A 25,143-nucleotide genomic window follows, 5' to 3' on the forward strand; every position below is an offset into this window, starting at 1 on the left:
TGGCTCAGCTGGTAAAGAATTCGACTGCAATTCGGGAGACCTGGGTTCGATCCCTGGATTGGGAAGATCCCCTGGAGAAGGGAACGGCTGCCCACTCCAGTATTCTGCCCTGGAGAATTCCATGGACCCTATAGTCCATGGGGTTGCAAAGAGTCGGACACAACTGAGCGACTTTCACCGACTCACTGTCAATATATAAACATTGTTGAGGTATTTTTCGTGCTCTTTTCCTGCCAACTCTTTAAGATTCAGTGTGCATTTTACACTGAGACCCATCTCAAAACGGACTCACAAATGCACGGCTCCCGCGTGGCCGGCGGCCCCCGACAGCACAGCGCAGGCAGGTGCGGGACAAAGGAAGTGGCCCAGAGAACTACAACTCCCGGAGCGCTCGGGGCGCGGCCAGTGACGCACTTCCGGCGCGGTGGCGACGGCGACGGCGAGGCAGCCGCAGGAGAACCACATCTCCCGGCGTGCTCCGGGTCACGTCCTGTGACACACTTCCGGCGCGGCGGCGACAGCGCGCCCCCGGTGGCTCGACGGCGGGGCTAGGGCGACCGCTCGGGCGGGCGGGCGGTGGGGCGAGTGGCGGGCGGCCTGCCGACGGGAGAGCCGGGGGCGGGGCGGCGGCGGCCAGCGAGGGAGCGCGCGGGCGGCCTGGCCCCGCCCCCGGCCCGCCCGCCCCGGTGACCTTCAGGGCCCGGGCGGCGGGCGCAGATCCCAGGCCCTGGCGAAGGCGGCGGCGGCGAGATGTTCGTGCAGGAGGAGAAGATCTTTGCGGGCAAGGTGCTGCGGCTGCACGTCTGCGCCTCCGACGGCGCCGAGTGGCTGGAGGAGGCGACCGAGGGCACCTCGGTGGAGAAGCTCAAGGAGCGCTGCCTCAAGCACGTAAGGCCGGCCGCGGCTCCAGGCCTCCCCCTTTCTCCCGCCGCCCCCGACGCCCGCTGGACGCTGGGGCTCCGGACCGGGCGCTTTATCCTCTATCTTCTGGTCTAACTCCCCCCCAAGACAGCCCGGGAGGCCGGGGCGCGTCGGGGACGCGGCCTGGGAGAGGCCAAGTCGCCACCGGAACGGGGCCTCCTGCGGTTCCAGCGCTTGCTGTCCATCCGCGCTTGCTGTCGCGGCGAGGTTCCCGGAGCTGGGAGTTAGTGCCCAAGAAGGTAGAGAGAGACCCGCCGGGAGAAGCGCCTTCCCCTGACCTTGCAGAGCCGGCTGCTTGGAGCCGTTTCCTGGAGCTGGCATGGGGGCCGGCGCCTGGCTCTGACCACTGGTGCGACCCCCGCACCCCCTCACCTTGGCTGGAATCACTTAAAATAGTGTGGCTTGGCCGAACTGATTCATGCACCCCTTGCTATCCTCGGCCTTTACGTGGCTTACGTGGGCAGGTCGGGGAGAGGGCCATTTTTTAGTTTGTTCACGTGAAGCACCCCATGTAGGTTCCTCAGAGTGCTAGTCTTTGTCTCTTTAAGCTTCTTGACTCTGTAAGGGAGGCCAAGACATCTGTCCGTGTGACTCAGGCTGCCTCAGGAAACTCTATCCTTTTCACGGTCTAGTTTCTCCATGTCAGAATTTAGGACAAAGGAGGCCACAGCCTCTTAGTGCGCGTTTCACGTTAAAAAGTGTGCCTGTATGCCATTGAGTCACGCCTTTGTTCTGGGCCCACCAAGAGTCTAGCCCTGGCTCTTTTAATGTGGTCTCCAAGAACAGACTTCCAGCTATTGTTCTAGTGGCTCCTGCCAAATGCTGTTGGGTCCTTTTGGGAGTATGGTTCTGTGGAGTTGTCGCAAGCAGGCCAGAGAGCATTCTGGTTGCCAGAGTCCCCTTCTGGAAAACCTTGGATGTGAATAATGTCTTGGTCTCACGTCACGGAGGAGGGGGCTTTGGGCTCACACACTTGCGCAGCTATGTTTTGGCCGTTTCTCCTTCTGATGCAGTGACAGGTGATTTCATTATCTAAAAACCACCACGACAGCACTCAGCGGGAAGGCTGGGAGCCCCCCGAGTGTCCAGACCATTGGAGCGAGGCTTGCTGCTTGCCCAGTGCAAACCTCTCTGAGATGCTGTGTCCACCCAGTCAGCATAGGAGCCCCTTGAGGAGCCCAAGAAATGGGGGTTTAATCCCTGGGTCAGGAAGATCCCCTGGAGGAGGGAATGGCAACTCACTCCAGGGCTAGACTCTTAATGGCCCAAAACAAACATGTGGGTTAATGGCATACAGATACATGACTGAGATACTGTGGGTTCCATTCCAGAGCACCACAACAAAGCAACTGTCACCACAAAGCTATCGCCCGAATTTTTTGTTTCCTGGCATAAAAGTTGTGTTTACACAGTACTTTGTTAAGTGTGCAGTGGCATTATATCTGGAAAAGACAATGTATATACCTTAATTAAAAAATAATGCCACCGGAAAAATGGTACCAGTGGACTTGCTGGACACACGTTTGCCACAGACCTTCAGTTTGTGAAAAGCCCAGTATCCGGGAAGCAAAATAAAGCCAGGGCACAACCAAACAAGGCCTGCCTGTAAATGGAACCAGACTGTCAGTCAAGAGAGCTGCATGGCGGGGGTGGCCTGTCACCTGTTGAGTCAGGCGGGGGACGTCAGCCCGTACATCGGTGTGGCACTCACCAAAGGGAAGTATTGGCATAACCATCAAAACGTTATGTTCTGGAGAGAAAACGAAGTGAGAACTCCTAGATTCACGGAGGCTTGCTGAGGATTTCAGGAGCACCTGGGGTTAATGAGGGAGCCAGTTTCATTAGGCTAACTATTCACATCATGTTGCCGATATTTTTATTCCAGTCGGTACTGAGGCGTATCATTTGGGATGTTTTCTGGCATTATCCTGCTTTGAACAGAGATCTTATTCCACCCTGCAGATTTTATTCCAGGCGGAGGCAAGTGGCGGGCGAGCAGCAGGGTACTTCCACAACCAAAAACCCGGCATACATTTTGGGACTCAGAGCTGAGCTGTCAGGAAGCCCTCACACCTCTGTGCCCGTGCCATCCTGGGGGCAGAGTTCGCGGCCTTGTGAGCCCGTCAGGCGGCATTTCCAGTTGGGAAACAGGGTTCTCAAGTTGTGTGCTTGACCGTCACCCCGGAAACCCGTGCACCGAGCTTAGATCATGGTGTCACCGCTCCGCTCCAGCTCCTCCTGCCTGGCTCCCCGCCCCTGCATGCCTGAGCTGGAGTTCTCTTTCCCCACCTCTTGCTCCTCCGCCTGGAGTGGGCACTGTGGGTTTCCTCCCTCCACAGGACCCCTGGGAGTTTTACTGTTTTTTTAATACTTTTTATTATGCATATACATTTTAAATGAATAAAGCGGCTTTGTTCGGGTTTATTATCATAACTCTTACAGAAATGGATTGCCACTGTGGCCTTTTCCTTCTTGGTTTTATATCGATTGGGACCACTGTGGTGGTCTCTAGCCCAAGCTTAGATCACGGGGCAAAGTAAATTATCTCGTATAACCGGAGGGTCACGAGTTTAAGAAAGTGGCCCCCTGTGACGTGGTGGGTGTTTTCTGTGTGGTAAGCTTGCCGGCACGTAGCCTGCTGGCAGGGCTGGTGGCACTTCTTAGATCGCACCAAGGCGTGTTTTCACATGACACTGATGTCAAGAGGAAGAAAAGGCCATCTCCAGTCCTCCGGGAGGAAGCGGGCTCTCTGGGGTCCAGCCCCTGCCCCAGTCCTGGGCTCTGGGCCGGCTTTTCCACTGCCAGGGCCCAGCTTGCTCCAGTGCCTCTGCTGAGAACAAAGGAAAGAACGGAATAAGCAGGCACAGTGTGGATGACTCACGCTTGTGTTCTGCTCCTGGCGCCTGCTGACAGGCTGCAGGGTAGTTTTTTTCAGGAGGCAGTATGCGGATTGTTTAGGAAAATTGTGTTTCATAGACTGCATCCTGAACTTGGCACATCAGCTAGCCTGCAGATTTTAGAATTAGAAGAAGCACACCCAGTTTCTGGGAGCAGAGCCATCGTGAGATTCCAGGGAGGGGTGTCTCTGTCATACACGGTCAGAGCGTGTCTTACTATTGGCCGGTTTCCACCTTTGTCCCTGCCAGCCCCCCACCCTGGCTTGTGTGCATCGGTAGCCCTGAAGCCGTCGTGACCCCTCTTTCCTGTTTGATTGCTGAAAACTCTAGTTGCTCTTCAAACCCCAGTCTTGAGAGGTGAAGGGCAGGCTTGGCTTCTCCCTCGGGGTGAGCAGTTACGTGTCTGGGGTGTCTGATGGCAGAGGGAGGTGGAAAGGTGGCCCCTCTGAGCTGAGAAGGATCATGAGGACCCTGGGGCCGGCACATCCCCCATGTTGGGGCAGCCTTGACTTCAGCACGTCTGCCCCTCCCCATTGTGTGTGCTGGGGTTTCTGGGCTGCTGATCAGTAACACAACCACGTGCCAGGTGACCCCCTTCCGGCTGCGGCTCGCCTTGGGGCCCCTGTGGCCGTCGCCTGGCGGGCTGGGGACTGGGCCGAGGCCGTCCTGCCTCCTCGGGGTCTTGGGGGTGTTTACGGGGTCAGGCCCCTTTGGCCTGCTCCCCAGGGACCAGCTTCTCTCAGCCGTGTCACTGGACTCCGCCGACTACCCTGGTGGACGGTGGGGAGCAAGATTCCCACAAGGAGGTATCCTGCTTGGGAAATGCTGGAATGTTTACCGGCCTCCACAGCAAGCCGGGCGCTGACCACGCCCCAGATCACACTTCAACCTTTAGGTTTTTGGGAGACAGCAGACCTGCTATTTGCATCTTAAATCACTCTCCAGATCTTTCCAGATCAAGGAGGCAGTTCGGATAGCCACTCATGGCCAGCAGGGCGTTCTGTGTCCAAGCCATGAGCCTGTTGAGGAGCACTTGGGAGCCCAGTGGCCAGGTCAGTGCCCTCAGGGACTCGGGGCTATGGCAGCTCCACCGTCGCCAGGGTTCTCTGGTTTCATCTCGGCTTTAACTCTTAGTAAGAAAACCAGTAAGTTCTTGGCATGGCTCGGGGTCAGGTCCTGTATTATCAGTATTATGATCGATTTATCTTCTATCTTGACATCGTTCTATGGTTTTTTCTGTTTCCTAGTGTGCGCCTGGGAGCTTAGAAGACCCCAAGAGTGTGACCCATCACAAATTAATACATGCTGCGTCTGAGAGGGTGCTGAGTGACGCCAAGACCCTCCTGGAGGAGCATGTCCAGGACGAGGGTAAGGGGGCAAGGGGATGGCACCCTCAGCGTGGCCCCCGTCCCGAGCGGGCTGAGCAGGGAGACCCAGCAGCCGCAGGGTTTCGTTCTCCTTTGTTGAAACCAAGTGTGCGCCCTGGAATCTAAGAGCAGCAGCCTTCTGGAGAAGCCAGACATGAACTCGGTTCCTCATGTTGTTTCCACGCAGAGCCAGGGTCCCCAGAGCTGCTGTGGGCTTTACTTAGGGGATGGGAAATCACAGCTGTGGGTTGCTCTAGATGTCTTGGAAGACGCGCTTAACATGCACGTCCATCGAGTCACTCCGAATCTCCTGCGTGGAGGCGCTTGCGGAGAAAAGTTGGGCTTTCTATGTCATTCAAAGCACGATTTTATTTGTGAGATTCCCTTACGTAGCCGGTTTTGGAAAGACTAGAATATTGTTTGATGTCTGGTTGTCACGGGCACAGTTAGCCGGGCTCTGACCACACCCCGGGTGCCTTAGCATTGAGGGTTAAGGCCAGATGCTCCGACCTCCCAGACTTCAAAACAGAGCCGTTAAAATAAGCACACCGGTCCCCTCTGGTCCCCTCAGCCAGCGTCTTGCCAGGCCGGCGCCTGTAGGGGAGCGGGGGCAGACTCGGGCCGAGGGAAGAGTGGGCTTCTGTGGACCCTCATGGAGGAGGTCCCCAGAGGGAAGCCCTGCTTCTCGGCCCTGGGGTCTCCCTGGTGCGCTCCGTGCCGCATCCTGGGTGTGAGGTGGTAACCAGCTCGCCGCGCTGTTCCCCCAGATGTCATACTCTTGATCAGAAAGCGTGCTCCGGCCCCCCTCCCCAAGATGGCTGAAGTCTCCGCAGAAGAAAAGGTGAGTTTCAGAGTTTGGAACTGGAGATCTCTGTCGGGGGAGACTCAAAAGAGACTTCTGAGGCTGGCTGTGGGTCCTGCTGGTCCCGTGGTCATGGGCTTTCGTCACGGCCAGGCAGCCTGCTGACTGACGCCTCGCCTCGTGGTGGGTCCAGTGGCCAGCTCCGCTTTCGGGCCATGGAGAGGAGTGTGCTGCCTGTCTCCGGGTTGGGTTTAATCTCGAGCTCCTATCCCTCCTCTTATTTCCTGACCGAAGAAGGTCGGGAAGTCGCTAAAGACCACCCACAACACACGGAGGGCAGGAGCAGAGCAGGGCGCCAGCCTGCGTGGAGTCGGTTCCCGGCCAGGCCGGGGCCACCTGTCCCATCTGGCCCTTGCGGGACCAGCTGCTGCAGCCTTGGAGCTGGCACTCGGCTGAGACCCCCCTTCCCGGTGCGGGCGCCCCGGGAGAACTGTGCCCATGCCCCACATGTTGTGGCCACCCCAGAGCCTTGCTCTTCAGAAAGCCTGGTCCCGGAGGCTCCCCTGTGCGCTGGGAGGTGTGTTCTATCCACAGGCCGGCTGCCTGCCATGCCTGGGGCGAGCACCGGCCTTTGCTTAGCGCGGGGGGTAGAGTGTCCTACTCAATGCTTCTGAATGCTCAGGAGAGCGTTCACCGCAGAGCAGGCAGGCCAGCCTCTCTGGGCTGGGCCCTGGGCCTGAGGCGGGCCGACCTCTTTCGGGGCCTCCTGGGTGACAGCCACGGGAGGAGGCTCTGCTTATCTGCAGCCACACCTGCCCGGGTGTGGGCAGGCCGCTCGCCCGGCTCACTGGGCCCCGGAGTCAGGCCTGCTTCCCAGAACCGCGGGGCGGATCCGGCTCTCAGGTTACTGTTTTGGTCGCTGGCAACTCCCTGAACCTCGGTGACTGTGTCGACGGCAGGCTCCCTTCACCCCCACGGCTCTGCGCGACTTGCCAGGCAGTGACCCTCACCGTTTCCCTGTGTGTATCTGTCAGATGAAGCATTGTAAAAACGATCATGCCAGTTTTTGTGAATAATCCGTTTTTAAGGTCAAAGTAGTCCGTGCATTTAGAAAGTCAGTGATGCTCCAGATGTTGTCATAAGTCAGCAGGCGCTTCTCCTTCCTGAGTCATGCGCTCGAGAGGCGAGTGCTCCGCATTCCTTTGACCCTGTCTTCAGTGATTCTCCTCCTGGGTTCTGAGCGACACCCCTGGTTGGTATTTCTTGGATCCTCAACTTTAGACTCTGTTGGTTGCTCCTTGGTGATCTGGGCTCCTCCCCCGCCCCCCGGCTCCTCTGAATCTTGGTCAGACATTCAGAGTCCCTGTTGTTATTCTTGCATCAGTGTCGCTCTCTGCCCTGAGCAGTTTGCTAAAGGTGAGCCCTCCTTTTTTGCGTATAGTTTTGTTTTTCCTGGAGCCAGTAATTGCTTCCTCGTTTTGTTTGTTCTCTGTGTAGGCTTACCACTCATTTTTTTAGATTCTGCACCCAAACTGATATACCTGTCTGAAACCGGGGTCACAAGTGTGAGGCCATTTGCTGGCGCCCGCTCCGGGAGCTAGCCCTCAGCTCCTCCGGCCTGTCCATCTGCGTCAGCCGTGCCGCACGGGGCTGCCCACCTCTCTCTATGCGGCTCCTGCTGCGTCTCCCGTGTCTGCGCGGGCCTGCCGGCGCGGAACAGCCCCATTAGCACACAGGTTGCCGGGTCTGTGCCAGGCAGGCCCAGCTGGCCCTGTGCTCAGGAGTTGAAATCAGGTCTGCCTTCCTCTTGGGAGCCTCTGCTTCTGGCTTTTTCGGGTGTTTGGCAGAATCCCGTTCCGGCCCTTTGAAGAGCTGGGGTCCCATTTTCCTGCTGGCCGTGAGCCAGGACCGCCCTCCACTCCCAGAGGCCACCTCCTTCCAGGCCTGCAGTCCCCGAGTCTTCAGAGCAGCCAGCGGGGAGCTCGTGCGTCGGATCCCTCTTGCTTTAATCTCGATGACCCGGTGAGCCCCGCCCGTCCTGTTTACGGACTCGCCTGATTAGGTCGCCCCCCCCCACCTGCCCCCAGGGCCCTGTCCTCCGGACAGTGTGCCCCGTGACGTGACCTGGCCCCAGGCGCAGCCCGCCCACTCACAGGCCCTGGGTCGGGCAGCCGGGAGTGCAGGAGCGGGGTCTTGGGGCCGTCGTGCCCTTGTGCCTGCTAGAGTCAAACGTCTTGTTCTCCTGGGTGGGGTGGGGCCAGACTCGCGCCAGCATCTCTGAGAGGCGGGGCCTGGAGGCCCTGTGTGCAGCCGTCAGTGGCTGCTGAGGGAGCGCGCGTGCTTGATGGGGCCTTCCCCCGGGTCCCCAGGGTGTCCCCAGGGTGGCGGTGGGAGCCGGGCAGCCCCGCTCTCCTTCCTCTGTGCCTGGTCTCTGCCCCTCCCGGACTTCTCGCACGTTGACCCTGGAGATTCTGGAAGTTCTCTGGGTACTTGTTGGTACCTCCCCCCTCGTTTTCTCTTTCTGGGACTCCCGTGGTTGTGGGACCTGCTTTCTGAGAGATGTTTACAGTTTCCAATCAGATGCTTGTTCTGCGATGACTGGCACAGCGTCCTCTGCACTCCTGCCTCTGAGCGCCGTGCAGCCTCGCTCTCTGCTTTCCAGGCCCTTCCTTCTCCTCCCTGCGTGTGTCTCTCCTTACCCTTTTTCCCCACTTCTGTCTCTGTCGTGCTTGTTGCAGACTTTCTTCATGTCCCTGTCAGAGGCACTGGGAGCTCACTGGCCACTCTGGTGGGTGGTGCCCCCCGCCCGCACCTGCCTTCTCCTGCCCAACATCCCAGGAGCCAAGTGGAGTGGGGCTGAACCTGCTGTCCGGGGTCAGCGTGGTGCCTCTCCTGCTGGGCTCCTCGGCTCGGGGCTTCTCGGGCTGCGTCCAGGGATTCTTCATGGTCCCTCTGTGGTCTGCCCGCCCGCCCAGCCATCGCCCCTGTGTGACGGTCATTCTTTGGCCACGGGAGGCCATGTCTGTCTCCCCAGCCCTGTGCCGCCATGCCCCGGGGCCAGCAGGCCACAACTGAAAGCGTTCTGTCCCTGAGGCCACGCACAGAGCCTCCAGCGTTCTGTCCCTGAGGCCGCGCACAGAGCCTCCAGCGTTCTGTCCCTGAGGCCGTGCACAGAGCCTTCCAGAAGCCTCCCTGCTCGTCAGGGGCATGTGGCTCTGCTCCCAGGACTCACGCGCTCCCTGGTTAGAGCTGGCTGTTCAGAGACCAGTCTTGCCTCTGGCCGCTCTCACAGTCACGTCTGATCTTCTGATTCCTCTCCTGTGTTAGAAGAAACAAGAGCAGAAAGCCCCGGACAGAGACGCTATCTTCCGAGCCACCGCCAGCCTGCCCTCCCACAACATGGATCGGGCCGTGGTGCAGACCAGCGCGAGGGATGTGAGTGCCCGCGGGGGCTGTGGCCACGGGGGGCCGAGGAAACCTCCCGAGAGCGCTTGGGAAGCGGGGCGTAGGGGGCGCAGGAGCTCTTGTGTTCTGTATTGGAGCTTTTTTGTGGGCAAATAAACTTCCATGGATGGAGGAGCCTGGTGGGCTACAGTCCATGGGGTTGCAAAGAGTCGGACACGACTGAGCGGCTTCACTTTCACTTTCACTAACTCTAGATAAAAGGTTTAAAAAGACATTGAAAGGCAGGGCCAATAGGATTCGATACTATGGGGGAATGTGAGTTTTGTCCCAAGTTTGGCAAAACCTTTTAGACAGAAATCAGACTTTTGCTTATTTTGGATCGGAAGGTTCTGAGCTAAAGCAGAGCATTTCCAGTGCTCCCGAGCCAGAGTTGGGCCAGGACTCTGCTCCTGCCAGGCAAGACACTGTGGGTCAGTCTGCGGGCTCTGCCACGAGCTGGTCAGTTCAGGAACATGCCTCTGAGGGTCTCCTCCAGAGAGCTCTGTGTTGGCCAGGGCATCGGAACCCGGGCACATCTATCTCATTGGCCAGCGCATGTGTCTCTCATGGTGGCCGAGCCTCACTGTCAGGGAGACAGGCAATTGGGAGGGGGGTTTCTGATGACATTCCCAGCAGCTCCCCCCCACCCCGTTGAGAAGAACTGGTTGCAGTGAAAGCTAGAGGCCCACATCAGTGAAACCTGTAGAATCCGCCTGTTTTGTTCAGTGAAGCCTATGCTTTCAGCTCACTTAGTGGCCAGCAGGCCAGACGCCTCCTCTGGGCTGGAGCTAAGCGACAAAGCCTCTCCTGCCCGCCCTGCTGAGAGCCCTGTTTTTCTTCTCGGTTATCTGGACGTGCTTTGACTTACAGACTTGGGGTTTCAGGACAGGGGCTGTTGTTTCAGACCCAGGCAGCTTTGTTGAGCATCTTGTGCTTTCACCACAGTTCCAGACGGAGCTCCGGAGAATCCTGGTGTCTCTCATCGAGGTAGCTCAGAAGTTGCTGGCGCTGAACCCGGATGCCGTGGAATTATTTAAGAAGGCAAACGGTAGGAGCAGGCCCCAGGTGGAGGCCCACCCTTGGCCGTCATTGTTCACGCTGCCCACGGAAGGGTCAGTAGATGGGTGCTTGGTGGACCTCTCACACCGTCGCCCGTGTCTACACGGTGAGAGCTGACGGATCTGTCTCAGGTTTTCTGAGGTGTAAGAGGTTAGCCACAGGTGTCTGGTGCTCAGGTGGGGCGCTGGGCCTGCGGGGGGCTCGGGGAAGCACCCCTCGTGCGGCCGGGCGCGGCCCGAGCCCTCACGGAGCCGTGTCTGGCCCACAGCCATGCTGGACGAGGACGAGGACGAGCGTGTGGATGAGGCGGCCCTGCGGCAGCTCACGGAGATGGGCTTCCCGGAGACCAGGGCGGCCAAGGCCCTGCGGCTGAACCAGTACGTCTGGGCCCCTGCTGCGGGCAACACCCTTCCGCCCCGGGCCCCGTGACCGAGTCACCTCCAGTGTGAGTGTCGGTAGAGGACCTGGGCACGTGTTCCGGAGTCACAGCACTGGCCGCCTCCAGGTCTTAGAGGGCGGTGTGCGGTGGACCCGCTTACTGGGAGTGTGGCGCATGATGGTGGCTGTGGACTTCACCTGTGGCTGTCGTCTTCCGGGAACTCGGATCACAGCCTTGCCCGGCGGGGCCGAGGAGGACCCTGGCATGTGGGTGGTGGTGTCCTGGGAGTCTCCTGCAGTTTCTTGTTATTAATTACTTGCCCTTCGGCATGTTCAGATCTGAAATAAATCATCTGTAACCGAGGGGTGGTCGGCGGGTTGTGTTCTTTTTGCTTTGGATCCCAGCTCTTGCGGGCACCTCCTGGGTTTGGCTCCTGTGGCTTTCTGCACGTGGGCGTCTGTTCTGGCTGTGCCTCGTGGCAGGTTAGGGCAGGGCCGGGGCTTCAGCCACACTGCATTAGATCCTCATACAGGACTCGGCAGCTTGCGCTGGGGAAGCCACGAAGTCGGAGAGGCTTTTCTCGGGGACGCAAAAGCCCGGTTCCCTGGGACGCAACCGCTCGGTTCCCTGGCCTGAAGTGCTGCTCAGGGGCCGTCTTACGTGGGAGCACGTCGGTGCTCGGGGGCCATCTTACCTGGGAGCACGTTGGTGCTCAGAGGCTGTCTTACCTTACAGCATGTCGGTGCCCCAGGCCATGGAGTGGCTCATCGAGCACGCGGATGACCCCACCATCGACACACCGCTCCCAGGCCCAGCCTCGCAGGGAGAGGCAGGCGCCGAGGCCACCCCTGCTGCCGGGACCAGTGAGGAGGAAGAGGCCAGAGACGAGCTGACGGAGATCTTCAAGAAGATCCGGAGGAAAAGGGAGTTCCGTCCGGACGCCCGGGTGCGTGTTGACGGGCAGTGGCGGGGGGTCTGACAGGTGGAGGGCTGGTCCTCCCGAGGCGAGTCCTGCAGGGGAAGCCGTGGCCCCCAGGCCAGGCCACTGGCCCTGCAGGGAGCGAGGCTGGGAGGGCTCTGGACAGACTTGAGTCTGGAGTTTCCAGTTTGAAGTTTATAAGTGTCCTCGAGTCGTGGGGTCAGGCGGGGGCCCTGTCCAGAGACCGAAGGGGCACCCACCAGCCGCATGGGCCACCTTGTGAACAGGAGGCTGGTCAGGCGGGTCAGTGCAGCATCAGGGGGATTCAAGGGCCTGGGTCCCAAGGCCTCTGGCTGTACTCGGCCCACTGACCTGAGCGTCCATCTTTATGGCCACCTCTTCACCGTCACCTTGTATTTGATACTTTTACATTTCCACGTTCTTTTTCACTGTTTTCTTTTTTCATTAGGTTTAATTTTAATTGAATCTTTTTAGATGTCTTTGATACCATGAGTGTGTTCTGTTTACTTTCAGATCATAGCTCTAGTCAGTGCCAGGCGTTAGGACTCCGATTCTTCATATCCTCCTGATTTTGCTTGTGGCCCCAGTTTCTTGGGGCCTGATGCCTCACCCGTGGGCTTATGTCCGTGGGGTGCCCTCTGCAGCCGATTCAGAGCCTGCATTTGCGGGGTTGAGCAGGGCCTCGGACAGGGGCTGGCTCTCGTGTTCATCAGCAGGGCTCGTGGGCCGTGCGGAGTGTCCCCACGGGGCCGGGGTGGATGTCTTCCACTGCCCCTCTCTGTGGGGATGCAGGCCCTGCTCAGGGTCCTGGGGTCCAGCTCCAGCTTCCCCCTGGCATGGCCCCCAGGCCTGCGTCCTGTGCATGACGCTGAGCCAGGCCCCCGGGTGCACCCTCTGAAGGCCAGGCTGTTGTCGCGATGTTTCTGTTCCTGTGGGATTTTCCCTTGAGTTGAGCTCCACGTGCAGAAGCACCTGGGTTACTTTAGTCCAGCGTTTCTCGGTCCTAAAGGATGTGTGTCTCTTCGTCTTAGTTTCTCAGAAGTCCAGTCAGTTGGCCCTGGACCCTATTCGGGAAGCGCAGCCTCTCCCTGGGCGGGCCCCGTGCTCTGCTGTTGGGCTGCACGCCTTCCCGGGGGGGTGGGGCCCGTGGGGCCCCGTGAGGCCCTCACGGTCGCTCACGGTCTTGGTCACCACCTTAAAGGCCGTTCCTTCTCTAGGTTGTCCTTCTTAACCATCTTAAGTCACTCCTTTTCCCACAAGGGTGTTGAGGCTTGAAGGGCCGGGGTCTGTGATCCTGAACCAGTCGGGGAGGGTCCGGTAAGGATGAGACGTTAGCTCGGATCCTGGGGAGAGCAGGTTGGAGAGCAAGGCTTGGACCCGAGACAGACCTTCAGCTGCCTCCGCTCCCCGACCCTGGCCATGGACAGGGCAGTGACTGTGCAGAGCCTGGGGTGCGGGGGCCTCTCAGTGTGGCCACACGGGGGCCTCCCTGGAGGGCTGGGAAGAAGGGCATGGGGAGCATCTGGAATCCCCCCCAGCAGTCCTGGGGCCGAGACAGAAGGGAGGAGAGAGGGCGGTTTATGTTGACACTTCGTGGAAAAGGCCCTCCTGCCCTTGGGTTTCAGAGTGGACTCCAGGTGATTTATGTGACGTGGATATCAAGCACTGCGGGGGGCTGTGCCCGTGGCATGCGCTGACGGGCCGGAGGTGGGGAATGGCCCAGGGGAGCAGGGGGAGGGGGCCCTGGGCAGAAGGGACTGACCTGAACGCTCACTGTGCACAGTCTGGCTCCAGGTAAACCCTGCTCCCGATCGTCCTCGCAGGCGCCTGCTGCCTCGGTCGAGTTCTCTTTGAAGCCGTCCAGATGGACTGCAGGGTGAATGGGGTGAGGTCCATGAAGCCAGAGCGTGCCAGGGCCACGCGAGTGTCCACACGCAGACGGGGGGGCCAGTGGCGTGAAGCCAGCCGACACCTGGGGGGACGTCGGGGGCTTCAAGGGCAGGGTCTGACCTCCCGAGAGTTAGGAGAAGCGCCTGCAACTTTGATGAAGCCTCTACCTTCCTGTGGTAGTGTTAAGGCGTGTCAAAGGTTACGCGCTAGAAGTCAAGGATAAAGGGAAGGAAGTGTTACGTGATTTTTGTTCTAAAAATGTACCACCACCCCCAGACACAGAGCACTGGGTCACTGTTTCCTCCAGAAACCAACATATGTTTAACCTACAGCTTCAATCTTGTTAAATAATCATTTAGGATTAATTTCAAGGTTTTTTTTTTTTCTCAAAGATAAAGTGTGAAGAAAATCTCTTCCGGTTTCAGAAATCAGTGATGTTTTCGTCTCCACTGGAATGGGAACGGCCGACGTGCCTTCTCCTACCTGCTCCTCCTGCTTGGCCAGCCCTTCTGGAGGGGGCCGTGCGAGGTGGTGGGGACAGGCCCAGTCTTGGCAGTCGCGGGGGGACACGTGGCAGGACCTGTGTGGGACAGCGAGCCTCCAGGAGAGAGCCTCCAGTTCCGCCTCTGTCGTTCAGAAAGCCAGCAAGTGTCTCAGTGAAGCCACAGGGAAACAGTCTTGAAATAGAAAACCTGGTGGTTTTTGTTTTTTTTTTTCAGTTTATATTTTAGGATGCATTTATCTTTGGTCGCGCTGGGTCTTCGTTGCTGCGCATGGGCCTTCTCTAGTTGCGGAGCGCAGGGGCCGCTCCGGCCTTGGTGCCCGGGCACTCACTGCCGTGGCATCTTGTCGTGGAGCGCCGGCTCTAGGGCACGTGGGCTTCAGCAGCTGCAGCTTCCAGGCTCCAGGATGCTGCAGGCTTGATAATTGTGGGTGGCACATGGGCTTAGTTGCCCCAGAGCATGTGGGATCTTCCCAGACCAGGGATCGAACTGGCGTCCCCTGTACTGCAAGGCGGATTCTTAACCACCGGATCCCCCAGAGAAGCCCCGTGGTGGTGTTTCTTTAAAGACACCCCCTGCCAGGATGCCACCGGGCCTGCGAGCGCGGCGCTGAGCCTGTGGCCTCCCCTGCAGGCTGTCATTTCCCTGATGGAGATGGGCTTTGATGAGAAGGAAGTGATCGACGCCCTCAGAGTGAACAACAACCAGCAGAATGCCGCCGTGAGTGCCGCCTGCGGCCTGGGCACCCTGGGTGTGGGCACCTTCCCGCGAGGGCGGCTCCTTTGCTTCTGAGCAACAGTGGGGTCGGTGGTTCAAACCGTGTACAGAGTTTAAAGTACTGAGAAAATCTGGGCTTTGCCACTTAGAGAAAGGTACGTGTTCTGTGGGTGAGTGTGACGCTCGTGTATCGTGTTACACTGACACCCTGTGGACACGTGCCCACTGCTGACGGAGAGCCCAGGGAGGGGCTGGGGTGACGCTGGGCCCCTTGGGGAGCAGACTCAGCCCGGCCCACGCGGCCCAGGAAGGCAAGGTGGGCCTGGGCTTCAGCCGTTCCTGGACGAGGTCACGCCCCGGCCGCTTCCCGCGACAGGGTGCTGGTGTGCACTCGGGCTGCAGAGTTGCAGCCGTACCCTGAGCTGCGGCGCCTGCGTCTGCTGGGACAGCCGGGCTGGGCTGGCCCTGCTGTTAGGACCCCTGGCCGTCGGGGCAGCCCTGGAGCCCCCGCTGTGGCGTCGAGGTTGGCGGGGGACCGTAGGCGCTGACCCTGCCGCTCTGGTGTTCGCAGTGCGAATGGCTGCTCGGCGACCGCAGGCCCTCTCCCGAGGAGCTGGACAAGGGCATCGACCCCGAGAGCCCCCTGTTTCAGGCCATCCTGGACAACCCTGTGGTGCAGCTGGGCCTGACCAACCCGAAAACCTTACTAGGTACGTGCCTCGCTCCCCGCCCGCCACACACACGTCCCTGGGCGATACCGCAGCCGCCCCTGCAGGGTTCTGGTGGCTGGGGCCGGGTCGCTGCGGGGCCCAGAGGCTGGGGCCTGCGCGGGTGTGACAGCCTCCTGTGCAGTGACTCCGTTCCAGCTCTGGAAACCAGCTCCAGCAGGTGATCCTGTCGGGAGAGTGTAGACAGCACCTGGCAGGTCGGGGCCGCGCCCAGGGGAGGCTTGGCTGGCTGTGGCTCTTAGTCTGTGAAGGGTTGCCTTGGCGCTTGTTTTGCCTGTGAGATGTGATATGATACACAAGAGCGTATATGATCTGTGCTATTTTAAAGAGTGATAGTAAGATTAATAACCACATTCCTGCCGTTCATCTTGAAAAAACTCTTTTTAAAAAACATAGCGCAACCCAGGCCCCCTAGAGTCCCTGGGTGCCCCCCAGCCCCCGCTGTGGTTGACCCTCCCCAACCCCGAGCAGGGGCTTCCTCAGCGACGTCGGTGGGGGCGTCTGTGTCCTCAGAGCATTCAGTAGCCCCTCTGTGTTCTGGGCCGACCCCCAGGACTGACTTCCCGGAGGGCCGCGCGGTGCGGCACCGCAGGCCAGGGCCACGGCCGACCCTGCCGTGCGGCTGCCCGACGCCCGCCACTTCCGGCCAGTGGAGCTGCTCTGGGCACTCCTGTGCCTGGTCCTCGGGGGAGGGTTCCCCCGGGGCTCCGTGCCTCGGGCCGGGCGGCAGGGCCCCGGGCGTGGGCATGTTGAGCCTGCCAGCCAGAAAGGGAGCCCCGCCCACAGCAGCTTAGGGCCCCTGCTGCCAGCCGCTGGGAGCAGCCGCCCAGGCGGGCACAGGGCTTTTACATGCTTGGCCGTCTCCCCAGTTTCTGAAGGACAGCCTCTTGCAGAAGTTTCAGCCCCTCCTAGGACCCCCACCGTCCCTCTTTTCTGGCTCTTTCCGCTACTGGATTGCCGTCTTACCACTCAGAACTTTCTTTGTGCCTGCCGCACACTGATCCTTTTTCAGGTATTTAAATCTCCAGGATCCCCTCTCAGTTTCTGCCTTCTCTGTTGATCACTGTGATGAGCAGTATCCCGTATCTTAACGCAGCAGAGCATCTCTGTTTCATTTGTGACATGCGTCTTTAAAGAAAGCCCTCTGATTCCAAGCTTGGGAAGACCTGCACCTGTTTCTTGTTTTAGTAGTTTTAAATTTTCTTGTTTTAAAGTCTGTGATCTACCTGGAAGAGTGAGTGGCATAAAGCAGGGAGTTTTTCTCTTTGTGCCCAATTCCAGACGTAAGTGATGTGTCGTGTGGTGAGTTTATTTACACTCTTTTTGCCAGTCCTCTCCACACTGGAAGCATCTTCCGGCCCTCCTCCCCAGAGACCTCAGGAGGGTCCCCTGTTCCGCCGGGGTCTGTCCAAAGCCTTTCCTAAAAGCCTTGCTTGCAGTGCTTGACCATTGAGTGTGTGATTTGCTGATTTGCTCTAAGCTTTTTTTTTTTTTAATTTTTGAAGACATAGTTGGTCAGATTAAGTAAGTTCCCCTTTCCTCTCTAGTTAGATGCTAAGATTTTTCAATTGTGAGTGGGAGGTCAGCTTCCTGGGTGACTTCGCTATCAAGATTATCGTGTGGTTTTACATCCACTGTATCGAGTGTTTCTTGCATTTCTAAAACAAACCACCCACAGTGACTGCCACCCGGTCTACAGGCCCTGGGTCGGTGACCTGGACGGGACGCGCAGTGGACCAGGGTCCACTGGTCCAGGGTCCTCCCCGTCAGACCCCGGGGTCCTGCAGGAGAGAGCGTCCCATGGTGAGGTCGCCCCTGCAGCTACGCACTTCCCTCAAGGCATTTCTGGTAGGATTTTTAATGACCTTTATCTCTTTAGATGAAGTAAAATATGCACTATAGAACATTTGGAAAACACGGGGAAGCTTGAGGAAGCAGAAGTCACCACCCACCCCCTGCAGCTGGTGGGTTTCCCTCTGGTGTCTGGTGAGGTCTGGAGCAGACGCAGCCTCACCTCAGGGCAGCTTTCTGGTGCATCATTTCTCATCACATTTGATGCGTTTCCTCTTTTAAAAATGAGATTGTAGCAGTTCAGGTATTTCCTTCTATGGATGTGTCATATCATTTAACAAATACATTAAGTTTGTTAATTTATGTTAATAATATGACTTAGAGACTAAAACGAAACAACTACCGCACTAATACAGTCCCGTTTGTGATCATAGAACCATCTTCCTCTCAACCAGCCATGCAGCCTTTGCGCATGACTTTCTAAAGTGAAGCACTTCAGACATCACCTCTGAAGTACGTTTTAGCTCTTTTGTTGTTGTTGTTTAGTCTCTAAGTCATGTCTGACTCTTGCGACCCCATGGACTCTATAGCCCGCCAGGCTCCTCTGTCCGTGGGAGTTCCCAGGCAGGAATACTGGAGTGGGTTGCCGTTTCCTTCTCTAGGAACTTTTAGCTCTAATATTCCATAAAACAATGGAAACATCCTGAATTAAGAAAGAAGACAAAAATTCTAAAAATAAATTTCAATCACCTTGCTTTTGTAGTTCAGTAAAACATTTTTTCTCATAAAAAAATAAACGGTGTCCCATTTTGTTGCTTTTGATCTTCCACCTGCAATAAACTGTGTCTGGACCCGCTTCTTTGGGTGCAGCTCCGACTGCCTAAGGACAGGCAGCTGGAAGGCAAACGAGCAAGTCCACGAATGTGGACGTGTAAGCTCTTGGTGACATCTTGGCAACTGACGGGGCTTTCGGGAGAGATCCACCCCTCCACCCGCCGCCCCAGGCGGGGGCCCAGCGGCTCTGTCTGGCCCTGTGGACACTTTTCTCCTGGCCTCTGCACGTCCGTCGCTCTGTTTCAGCTGCCGTGTTGCTCTTAGAGCTCTGTCAGCCGCTCTTTGCACGTCAGGGACCTCCTTGGTCGCCTGCCGCACTTCTCATCTCTAATAACGCACGAGATGTGCGGCAGAAAGGCATTCCTAAGGTTAATCTTTCCCTCTGTGGTTTTCATGTTTAGGGCTTTTTCCATTTTTCTGTGCAGCTCTGTCCTCCTTTTGGAGTTGATTCCCGCTTGCTGGGAGGAGCGGGGCGTGGGCTTCCTCACCTCACGAAACCCACGTTATGTTTTGTTCTCCTGGATGCCGAGTCATCTTTCCAGGTTCTCTTTCTGAAATTTCAGTTAGGGGGGCCTGGTGATTCTCTTTAGGGCTGGGAGGGTCACCAGGTTGTAAACACAACAAGGTCAGACTTTCCCACTGAGCCCAGGGCTTGGGCCCCCGTGACCCTGTGCAGCTGTGAGCCCCTTTCACGGACATGGTTTGACGTTGGCTGACATGAGGAGGTCTGGCATAAAGCCGTTCTTCCCAGATCCTAGGGCAACTGTCCACCCTGTGGTTGGTTGCTCTCCACCGAGTTGGCCATCGTGTGTCTGGGCTGGAGAGCTTTTTTGCTAAGAGGCACCTTTGTTTGGTGAGGGGTTGCTTTATAAAAGCGTTTAAAAATTCAACGTTTTCATTTCAGAGAACTGCTCATTTTTAATGCGCTGTTTTTGTTTTGTTTTTTAAGTCATTTCCTGAAGATTGAGCAGTTTTATTTTTCCAGTTAGGTATTATTAAGCTGGCACCATCATCCTTACATAAGTCTTTTCTGTCAGGGTGGGCCTGGAAGTGGAGTCACTGAGTCACGGGCTGTCACTATCTTAAGATTCCTAGTAGCTGTTGCCACGTTGCTTTCCAGAGTCCCTGCACCAGGGGACGCGGGCGTGTCGGCCCGCCCCACCCACAGTGACCACGCCGCCTTCCGCCTTCCGTGTCAGCAGATGAGATGCGCGGGGCGGGGGTTTGAGGGGGTTCCCGGTTCCCGCTCACCTGGAAGCTGCCGGGACGAGAGCTCCCACCAGCGCGTGTTGGGCGTGTGGGGCGCGGTCCCCCAGCAGCTCTGCGTCTCCCCACAGCGTTTGAAGACATGCTCGAGAACCCGCTGAACAGCACCCAGTGGATGAACGACCCAGAGACGGGCCCGGTCATGCTGCAGATCTCCAGAATCTTCCAGACCCTGAACCGCGCGTAGGCCGCGCACTCCAGCCGCCAGGCCCGGAAGGCCTCTTCTTCCCAGCCCAGGGGGTGGGGAGAGCGTGCAGACCCCAGGGTGCCCCTGGGCTGGGGGAGGGGAGCAGGTGGGCCGGAGGGGACCCTGCCCTTGGTGTCGGGCGCCGGGGCCGCACTCCTGCTGGGATCTTCCTGCTGAAAAACCTCGGGCAGCAGCGTGCTCGGTCGCGCCCCCAGCCTCCGACAGTGTTTACAGACAAGGCCATCACCCCGGGAAGGGGTCGCCTCCCTCCAACGTCCCCCTGGGCTCTTGAACCGCTACTTGAATTGACCGTAGGCGCTGCTTGTAGAGTTCACTTGTTATTTGAAACAAGGCATGTTTCAATCCAAAGTGTTATCGTCGAAGGTACTAACTTGAGTAGAAGAATTCACAGATGACTTCTCTTTAATAAATAAATTCCCCTTTTCCAGCTCTGTGTCTGGGTCTGGTTTCAGCCAGGGAGGAGGGGCAGGCGTCCTGGCGATGTTCTTGTTCCCGCGGAGACCGCGCCCACTGCTTCCCTGAGGGCACTCGGCCGGCTACCTGCACGCTTCCTTGGCCGGATCTCGTTTTTCTTGGGGTTGAGGGACTGTGTGTCCTTGTCTCTCAGGTGGGAGCTGAGCGCCAGAGTTGATTTGCTTTGCCCGTCCCTGGCTGCTTTTTTAAAGTATGTGAACACTCTGTGTTTTCCAATGAGAAACTGGCCAGCCACGCCGTCTGGGGGCTGGCCTGGTGCACGCACTGTGGACGTGTGAGGGTGCGAGTGGGCCTCATGCTTCAGGGTGCCTTCTTTCCTGGCAGGTGTTCAAGGGGGCCCCTTGATAAGAGATGCGTGCAGGGATCAGGGCCCCTTTTCAGAACCCGTGCACCGCCGGAGCCGCCAGCCCGTGTGCTTTGGTTGAAGAGATCCTGTCCCTTGGATCCCCCTGGACAGCCAGCCCTCCTCAGACACGATTCCCACATTGCTGTTCCGGGTCGGGAGGGCGGGGACCGTGGCAGCTAGGTGTCTCCTGGGCACTGATGGCCCACCCGGGCTCTTGTTCCTGTGAAGTATCTTCCATGGGGGCCCTGGCTGTGGCTGCCCCAGGCCCACTGCACCCACCTGCGGGGGGAGGTCCAAGATGAGCCGGCCCACGGCCCTGCGGTCTGATGCCCCTCACTGTGGTTCCTGGAGGACTTTTTCTTCCCATGACCCCACGTGGGTCTCAAGTGGCACCTGGCAGTGTGGGGGATGCCCAAGGGGAGGCCGCAGCCGTGGGGCCTGTGGTCCAAGGCGCCTGGTGTGGCAGGTGGGGCACTGCCCTGGGCGGCCGAGTCCACTCACCACCAGACTGAGCCAGGCTGGATGGGAGTCATGGCTGGGTGGGCGGCAGGGCTTTGCACCCCTTGGACTTATGCTCCCCCATAACAAAACCACTACAGACAGTGACTGCAGCCATGAAATTAAAAAACACTCCTTGGAAGGAAAGTTATGACAAACCTAGACAATGTATTAAAAAGCAGAGACATCACTTTACCAACAAAGGTCCATATAGTCAAAGCTATGGTTTTTCCAGTAGTCAGGTACGGATGTGAGAGTTGGACCATAAAGAAGGCTGAGTGCCAAAGAATTGATGCTTTCAAATTGTTCTGGAGAAGAGTTGAGAGTCCCTTAGACTGCAAGGAAATCAAACCAGTCAATGCTAAGGGAAATCAACTCTGACTCTTCATTGGAAGGACCGATGCTGAAGCTGAAGCTCCAGTACTTTGGCCACCATATGTGAAGAGATGACTCACTGGAAAAGACCTTGATGCTGGAAAAAAATTGAGGGCAGGAAAAAGGGGTGACAGAAAATGAGATGGTTAGATAGCATCACTGACTCAGTGGACATGAGTCAGACACGTGTAGCTGCTTTAACCATTGAACAGAATGCGTTTAACCATCACACGGAGTCACTGTGGTTCAGGCTTCCAGGAAGGAGCCTGGAGCCATTGTGGATGTGGTTTCAGACAGTTCCTGCTTCACTGAGAACTTGAATTTTCTGAACTGCATCAGACTCAAGGTCATCACCGGCTGACCTCAAAACGGTATCTGCTAGCCTCTGCCATCTGCAGCCTTATGGTCTCAAAGTCTCTGCTGGTAACTGAATTTTGGACACTGACCCTCATTGGAAAAGACCCTGATGCTGGGAAAGATTGTGGGCAGGAGGAGAAGGGGACGACAGAGGACAAGATGATTGGATGGCATCACCAAGTCAATGGGCATGAGTTTGAGTAAACTCCAGGAGTTGGTGATGGACAGAGAGGCCTGGTGTGCTGCAGTCCATGGGGTTGCAAAGAGTCAGACACGACTGAGCAACAACAACCCACCCCAGCACCCTTCCTTCTTGCCAGCTCCGACCCTAATTCCTCACGAACAACTGATACAAATTTGCGGGGTTTGCTTTTACAAGCTGCCCCTATTTTGCAGTCTGGGGAACACAATTCAAGCGCTTCTCGAATCTCCCAGGCTGTGGTCCTCAGTGTGGCTCAAATAAAACCCCTTTCTATTCCTGTTACAGGTTGTTTAGTGATTGTTTCTGTCCACATGAACAATACTAAATTTGAACCTGAGTTAGTTTCTAGGCGCATATGATGCCATGTGAAGCCTTAGCTGCAGGATGTCTGGCGGCCCAAGGAAAGCAACACAGAGCAAGGAGCCCCTTCAGTCACTGGACGAGCCGCTGCTCAGGGTTTGGACACCCGAGGGCAGGGCCAGGTGTGCGGAGGATCCAGCTTGAGAAGAAGCAGGAATAGGGAGGGGAGGGGCTTCACCTTCAATGTCCTGCTTGCCTGACAGGGGGGCTTCCCCAGGAGTCCCTTCCGTTCATCCCCGCACTGCCCAGCTTTGCCCAGTGGAGGCGGCTTCGACAGCTCCGTGGGAACCGGCAGAAGGAATCGAGGACGTCGGGTGGAGGCTGTTTTTCCAGGTCATGAATCTTAATGATTAATAGCGAGGGTTCCTTAGAGCTTAGAGCTCGCACCACCCATACTACCGCCACGCGGCCAACGTGGAGACCCAGTGTCGTTTACAACGTCGGGAGCTCGGTGTGAGGAGTGGGGAGACGACAAGGAGGCTGGCAGAGAACCTCCCCCGCTCAGCCTGTGAGCCCCTCCTCCTCCCGGTGCGGGGCTGCTCACAGGCCACCTGCTGCTCCAGGACCTGGGTCCCGCGCCTCTCGGGCTCTGGGTTGGAGGAGGACTTTCTCTTCGGAGGGTCGAGTCAGGGAAACGACCGGGCTCTGGACAGGCGAGTCCCTGGAAAGCGTTCTTGCGGGGATAGCTCCCCGTACCGAAGCCCTGAAGGCCCCGGCTGGCGCTGCCTGCCTCTGTCCCTGCGACGTTCGTGCCCCTGAGCTTGTTGAGCGAGTGAAGACTCCCACCCCGATCTGGGGACTTGGGAGGCCCAGCGTGCCTGCTCTTCCTCGGGAGAGAGTGCATACGCGGCTCCCAGTTCGGCTGGTCCTCCCCGGGGCTGGATTCGGCCACGCCCTCAAGACCACGCCCGGGACACACCCACCGGCCACACCCCCCGACGCTCACCCTTTCCCCAGGCCAGTCTGTAGCGCCAGGTTTTCACCTGCCAGGGTTTTAATGAGGCCGAGGGCTTCCGCTCTCCAAGGACTGACCAGTCCAGAGCCCGGCCTCAACCCTCCAAAGAGAAAGTCCTCACCCCCCATACAGGGCCTGTCCTCTGGCACGAGAGGTGGCCTGGCACTGCAGCAGGGGCAGAAGGGGCGGGCTCACTCTCAGCAGGTGGGGGGCAGTGTTTGCCGTCCCCGTTCTAGGACCAGCTGGCCCTGGTGGCACTCAGGAAACACTGATGGGACAGCTGGCCCGGCAGCACGTGGGGGTCGTCGGAAGGCTCGGGGAGCCTGGAGTCTGCCTGTTGCCGGGTTACAGTCTGGCTGGGTGGGTGTGGAGGGTGGGCTTCCTCAGGCCCAGCTGTGGCCTCTGCTCCCAGGCCCTGTGCCCTCGCTGCCCCGTGCTGGGTGCTCCGCCTCCCCTCCACACCCGGGACCCCTGACAGGCTGCCCCTTCTGCTCTGACTCCCTCTGGGTGTACGGAGGGGGCAGGCCTGGGCTGGGGAAGGATGTGAGCCCGGCATTGGTGTCTGGAAGGCTGCAGGCTTCAAAGAAACCATGTTTTCAAGCGGACCCCCTTAGGTGATCCTGAGCTGTCCAGGCCTCCACACTATTCAAAGGGCGCCTTCCAGGGTGTGGGGTGCCCAGGGCACCCTGCCCACCCTAGGCTTTCCTGGCTTCAGGGGCCAGGTTGGGTTGGGTGTGGCACCTGCAAAGACGCTTTCCGTGATGGCACCTGGAGGGAGGTGGGACGGCGCTGGTGCTCAGCGCTCCCACCATGCTCTCCCTCTGAGAACTGGGATCCAGCACCTTCCCGCTTCGCCCAGGGACTCTGGGCATCACAGCCCAGGCCACGTGCCCTGGCTGCAGCCCATGTCTGACCAAGCACAGGCAAGCAGGCACGCCCAGGTTTGAACCACGTGCCCCTGGGCCGCCGGTGAGGGCGGGCAGAGGGGCACCGTAGCCCTGGGACCGCAGCTCTACTGGCTGGGTGACATGTGATATCACCTCCATGACCTCTGCTCCTTCATCCTCGCTGCAGATGACTGCTTTGTCACATTGGCAAGTCGAGCCTGGGGACAGTCTCGGAGTCAAGAGGAACAGGCTTCCAGGCAGGAGGCTGTGTGTTCAGCCCCTCCTGCTGCAGGCTGACCCGCCCGGCCCGGGCACCCCCTTTCCGACGATGACATCTGACAAGACCAGCACTGCGTTCCCCGGCCTGGCCTGCCCAGAGCCTGGCTCTGTCTCCCCAGAAGGCCTTTCCTCTCAATGTGACCGACGTGAGCTCCAGAGTGGCCTCACCCAGGCCCTGCGCACACATGCACGTGTGTGCTGTCTGGCAGGAGCATCAGGGCTGAGAGGGAGGTGTGCGCCCAACCTCCAGGCTCCCCCGTGCTGCCTCTCCGGTGACGCGGGGCCTCTGAGTGGCTCGGGACCCCGGGTAGGGGGAGGGCCGGCCCTGCTCTGCCAAGGTCACTCACGGGGCCGGGCCCTGGCCGGGGACATGGTGTCGCTGGAAGCTGGGGACTGAGGCTGGGCAGGCTGAGCAGGCAAAGCCCCCGGAGAGTGGACAGGAGGCTGGGCATCGGCTGACCCCCAGACGGGCCAAGATGGAGCTGCTTTCCTTCCAGAGAAGAGCCCCGTGGGGTTCCTGTTTCAGGATCTTTGAAAAGCCCGTGAGGTGCCTCGGAGCGGGTCCCCCACCTCTGTGGAGCGGGGTCTCTGACACCCACCTGCGGCTCCTCTGTGAGCCGTGGAGTCAGCGAGGTGGCTGCCGGGCCCGAGGCCGTGGGGGGCC

General features: G+C 58.5%; 1 protein-coding gene across 1 annotated transcript; it reads left to right on the forward strand.

Moving 5' to 3' along the window:
• Window positions 1-658: 658 nt before the first annotated feature.
• UBAC1 (UBA domain containing 1) lies at window positions 659-20,173 on the forward strand. The gene is made up of 10 exons (XM_061154304.1): window positions 659-888; window positions 5,066-5,186; window positions 5,953-6,026; window positions 9,315-9,422; window positions 10,377-10,479; window positions 10,759-10,867; window positions 11,605-11,815; window positions 14,836-14,922; window positions 15,491-15,629; window positions 19,610-20,173. Exons 1-10 carry the CDS (start codon window positions 751-753, stop codon window positions 19,723-19,725), a joined length of 1,206 nt encoding a protein of 401 aa, XP_061010287.1. The 5' UTR covers window positions 659-750; the 3' UTR covers window positions 19,726-20,173.
• Window positions 20,174-25,143: the final 4,970 nt, after the last annotated feature.

Source organism: Dama dama, chromosome 11, assembly GCF_033118175.1.
Source record: "Dama dama isolate Ldn47 chromosome 11, ASM3311817v1, whole genome shotgun sequence".
Classification (NCBI taxonomy): Eukaryota; Metazoa; Chordata; class Mammalia; order Artiodactyla; family Cervidae; genus Dama; species Dama dama.

Excerpts from the sequence above, each read along its gene's own strand:
- UBAC1 (XM_061154304.1), top strand. The coding sequence starts at position 751 with ATGTTCGTGCAGGAGGAGAAGATCTTTGCGGGCAAGGTGCTGCGGCTG. Across the intron at positions 11,816-14,835 it reads AGTTCCGTCCGGACGCCCGG|GCTGTCATTTCCCTGATGGA; the intron begins GTGCGTGTTGAC and ends CCTCCCCTGCAG. Across the intron at positions 14,923-15,490 it reads ACAACCAGCAGAATGCCGCC|TGCGAATGGCTGCTCGGCGA; the intron begins GTGAGTGCCGCC and ends TGGTGTTCGCAG.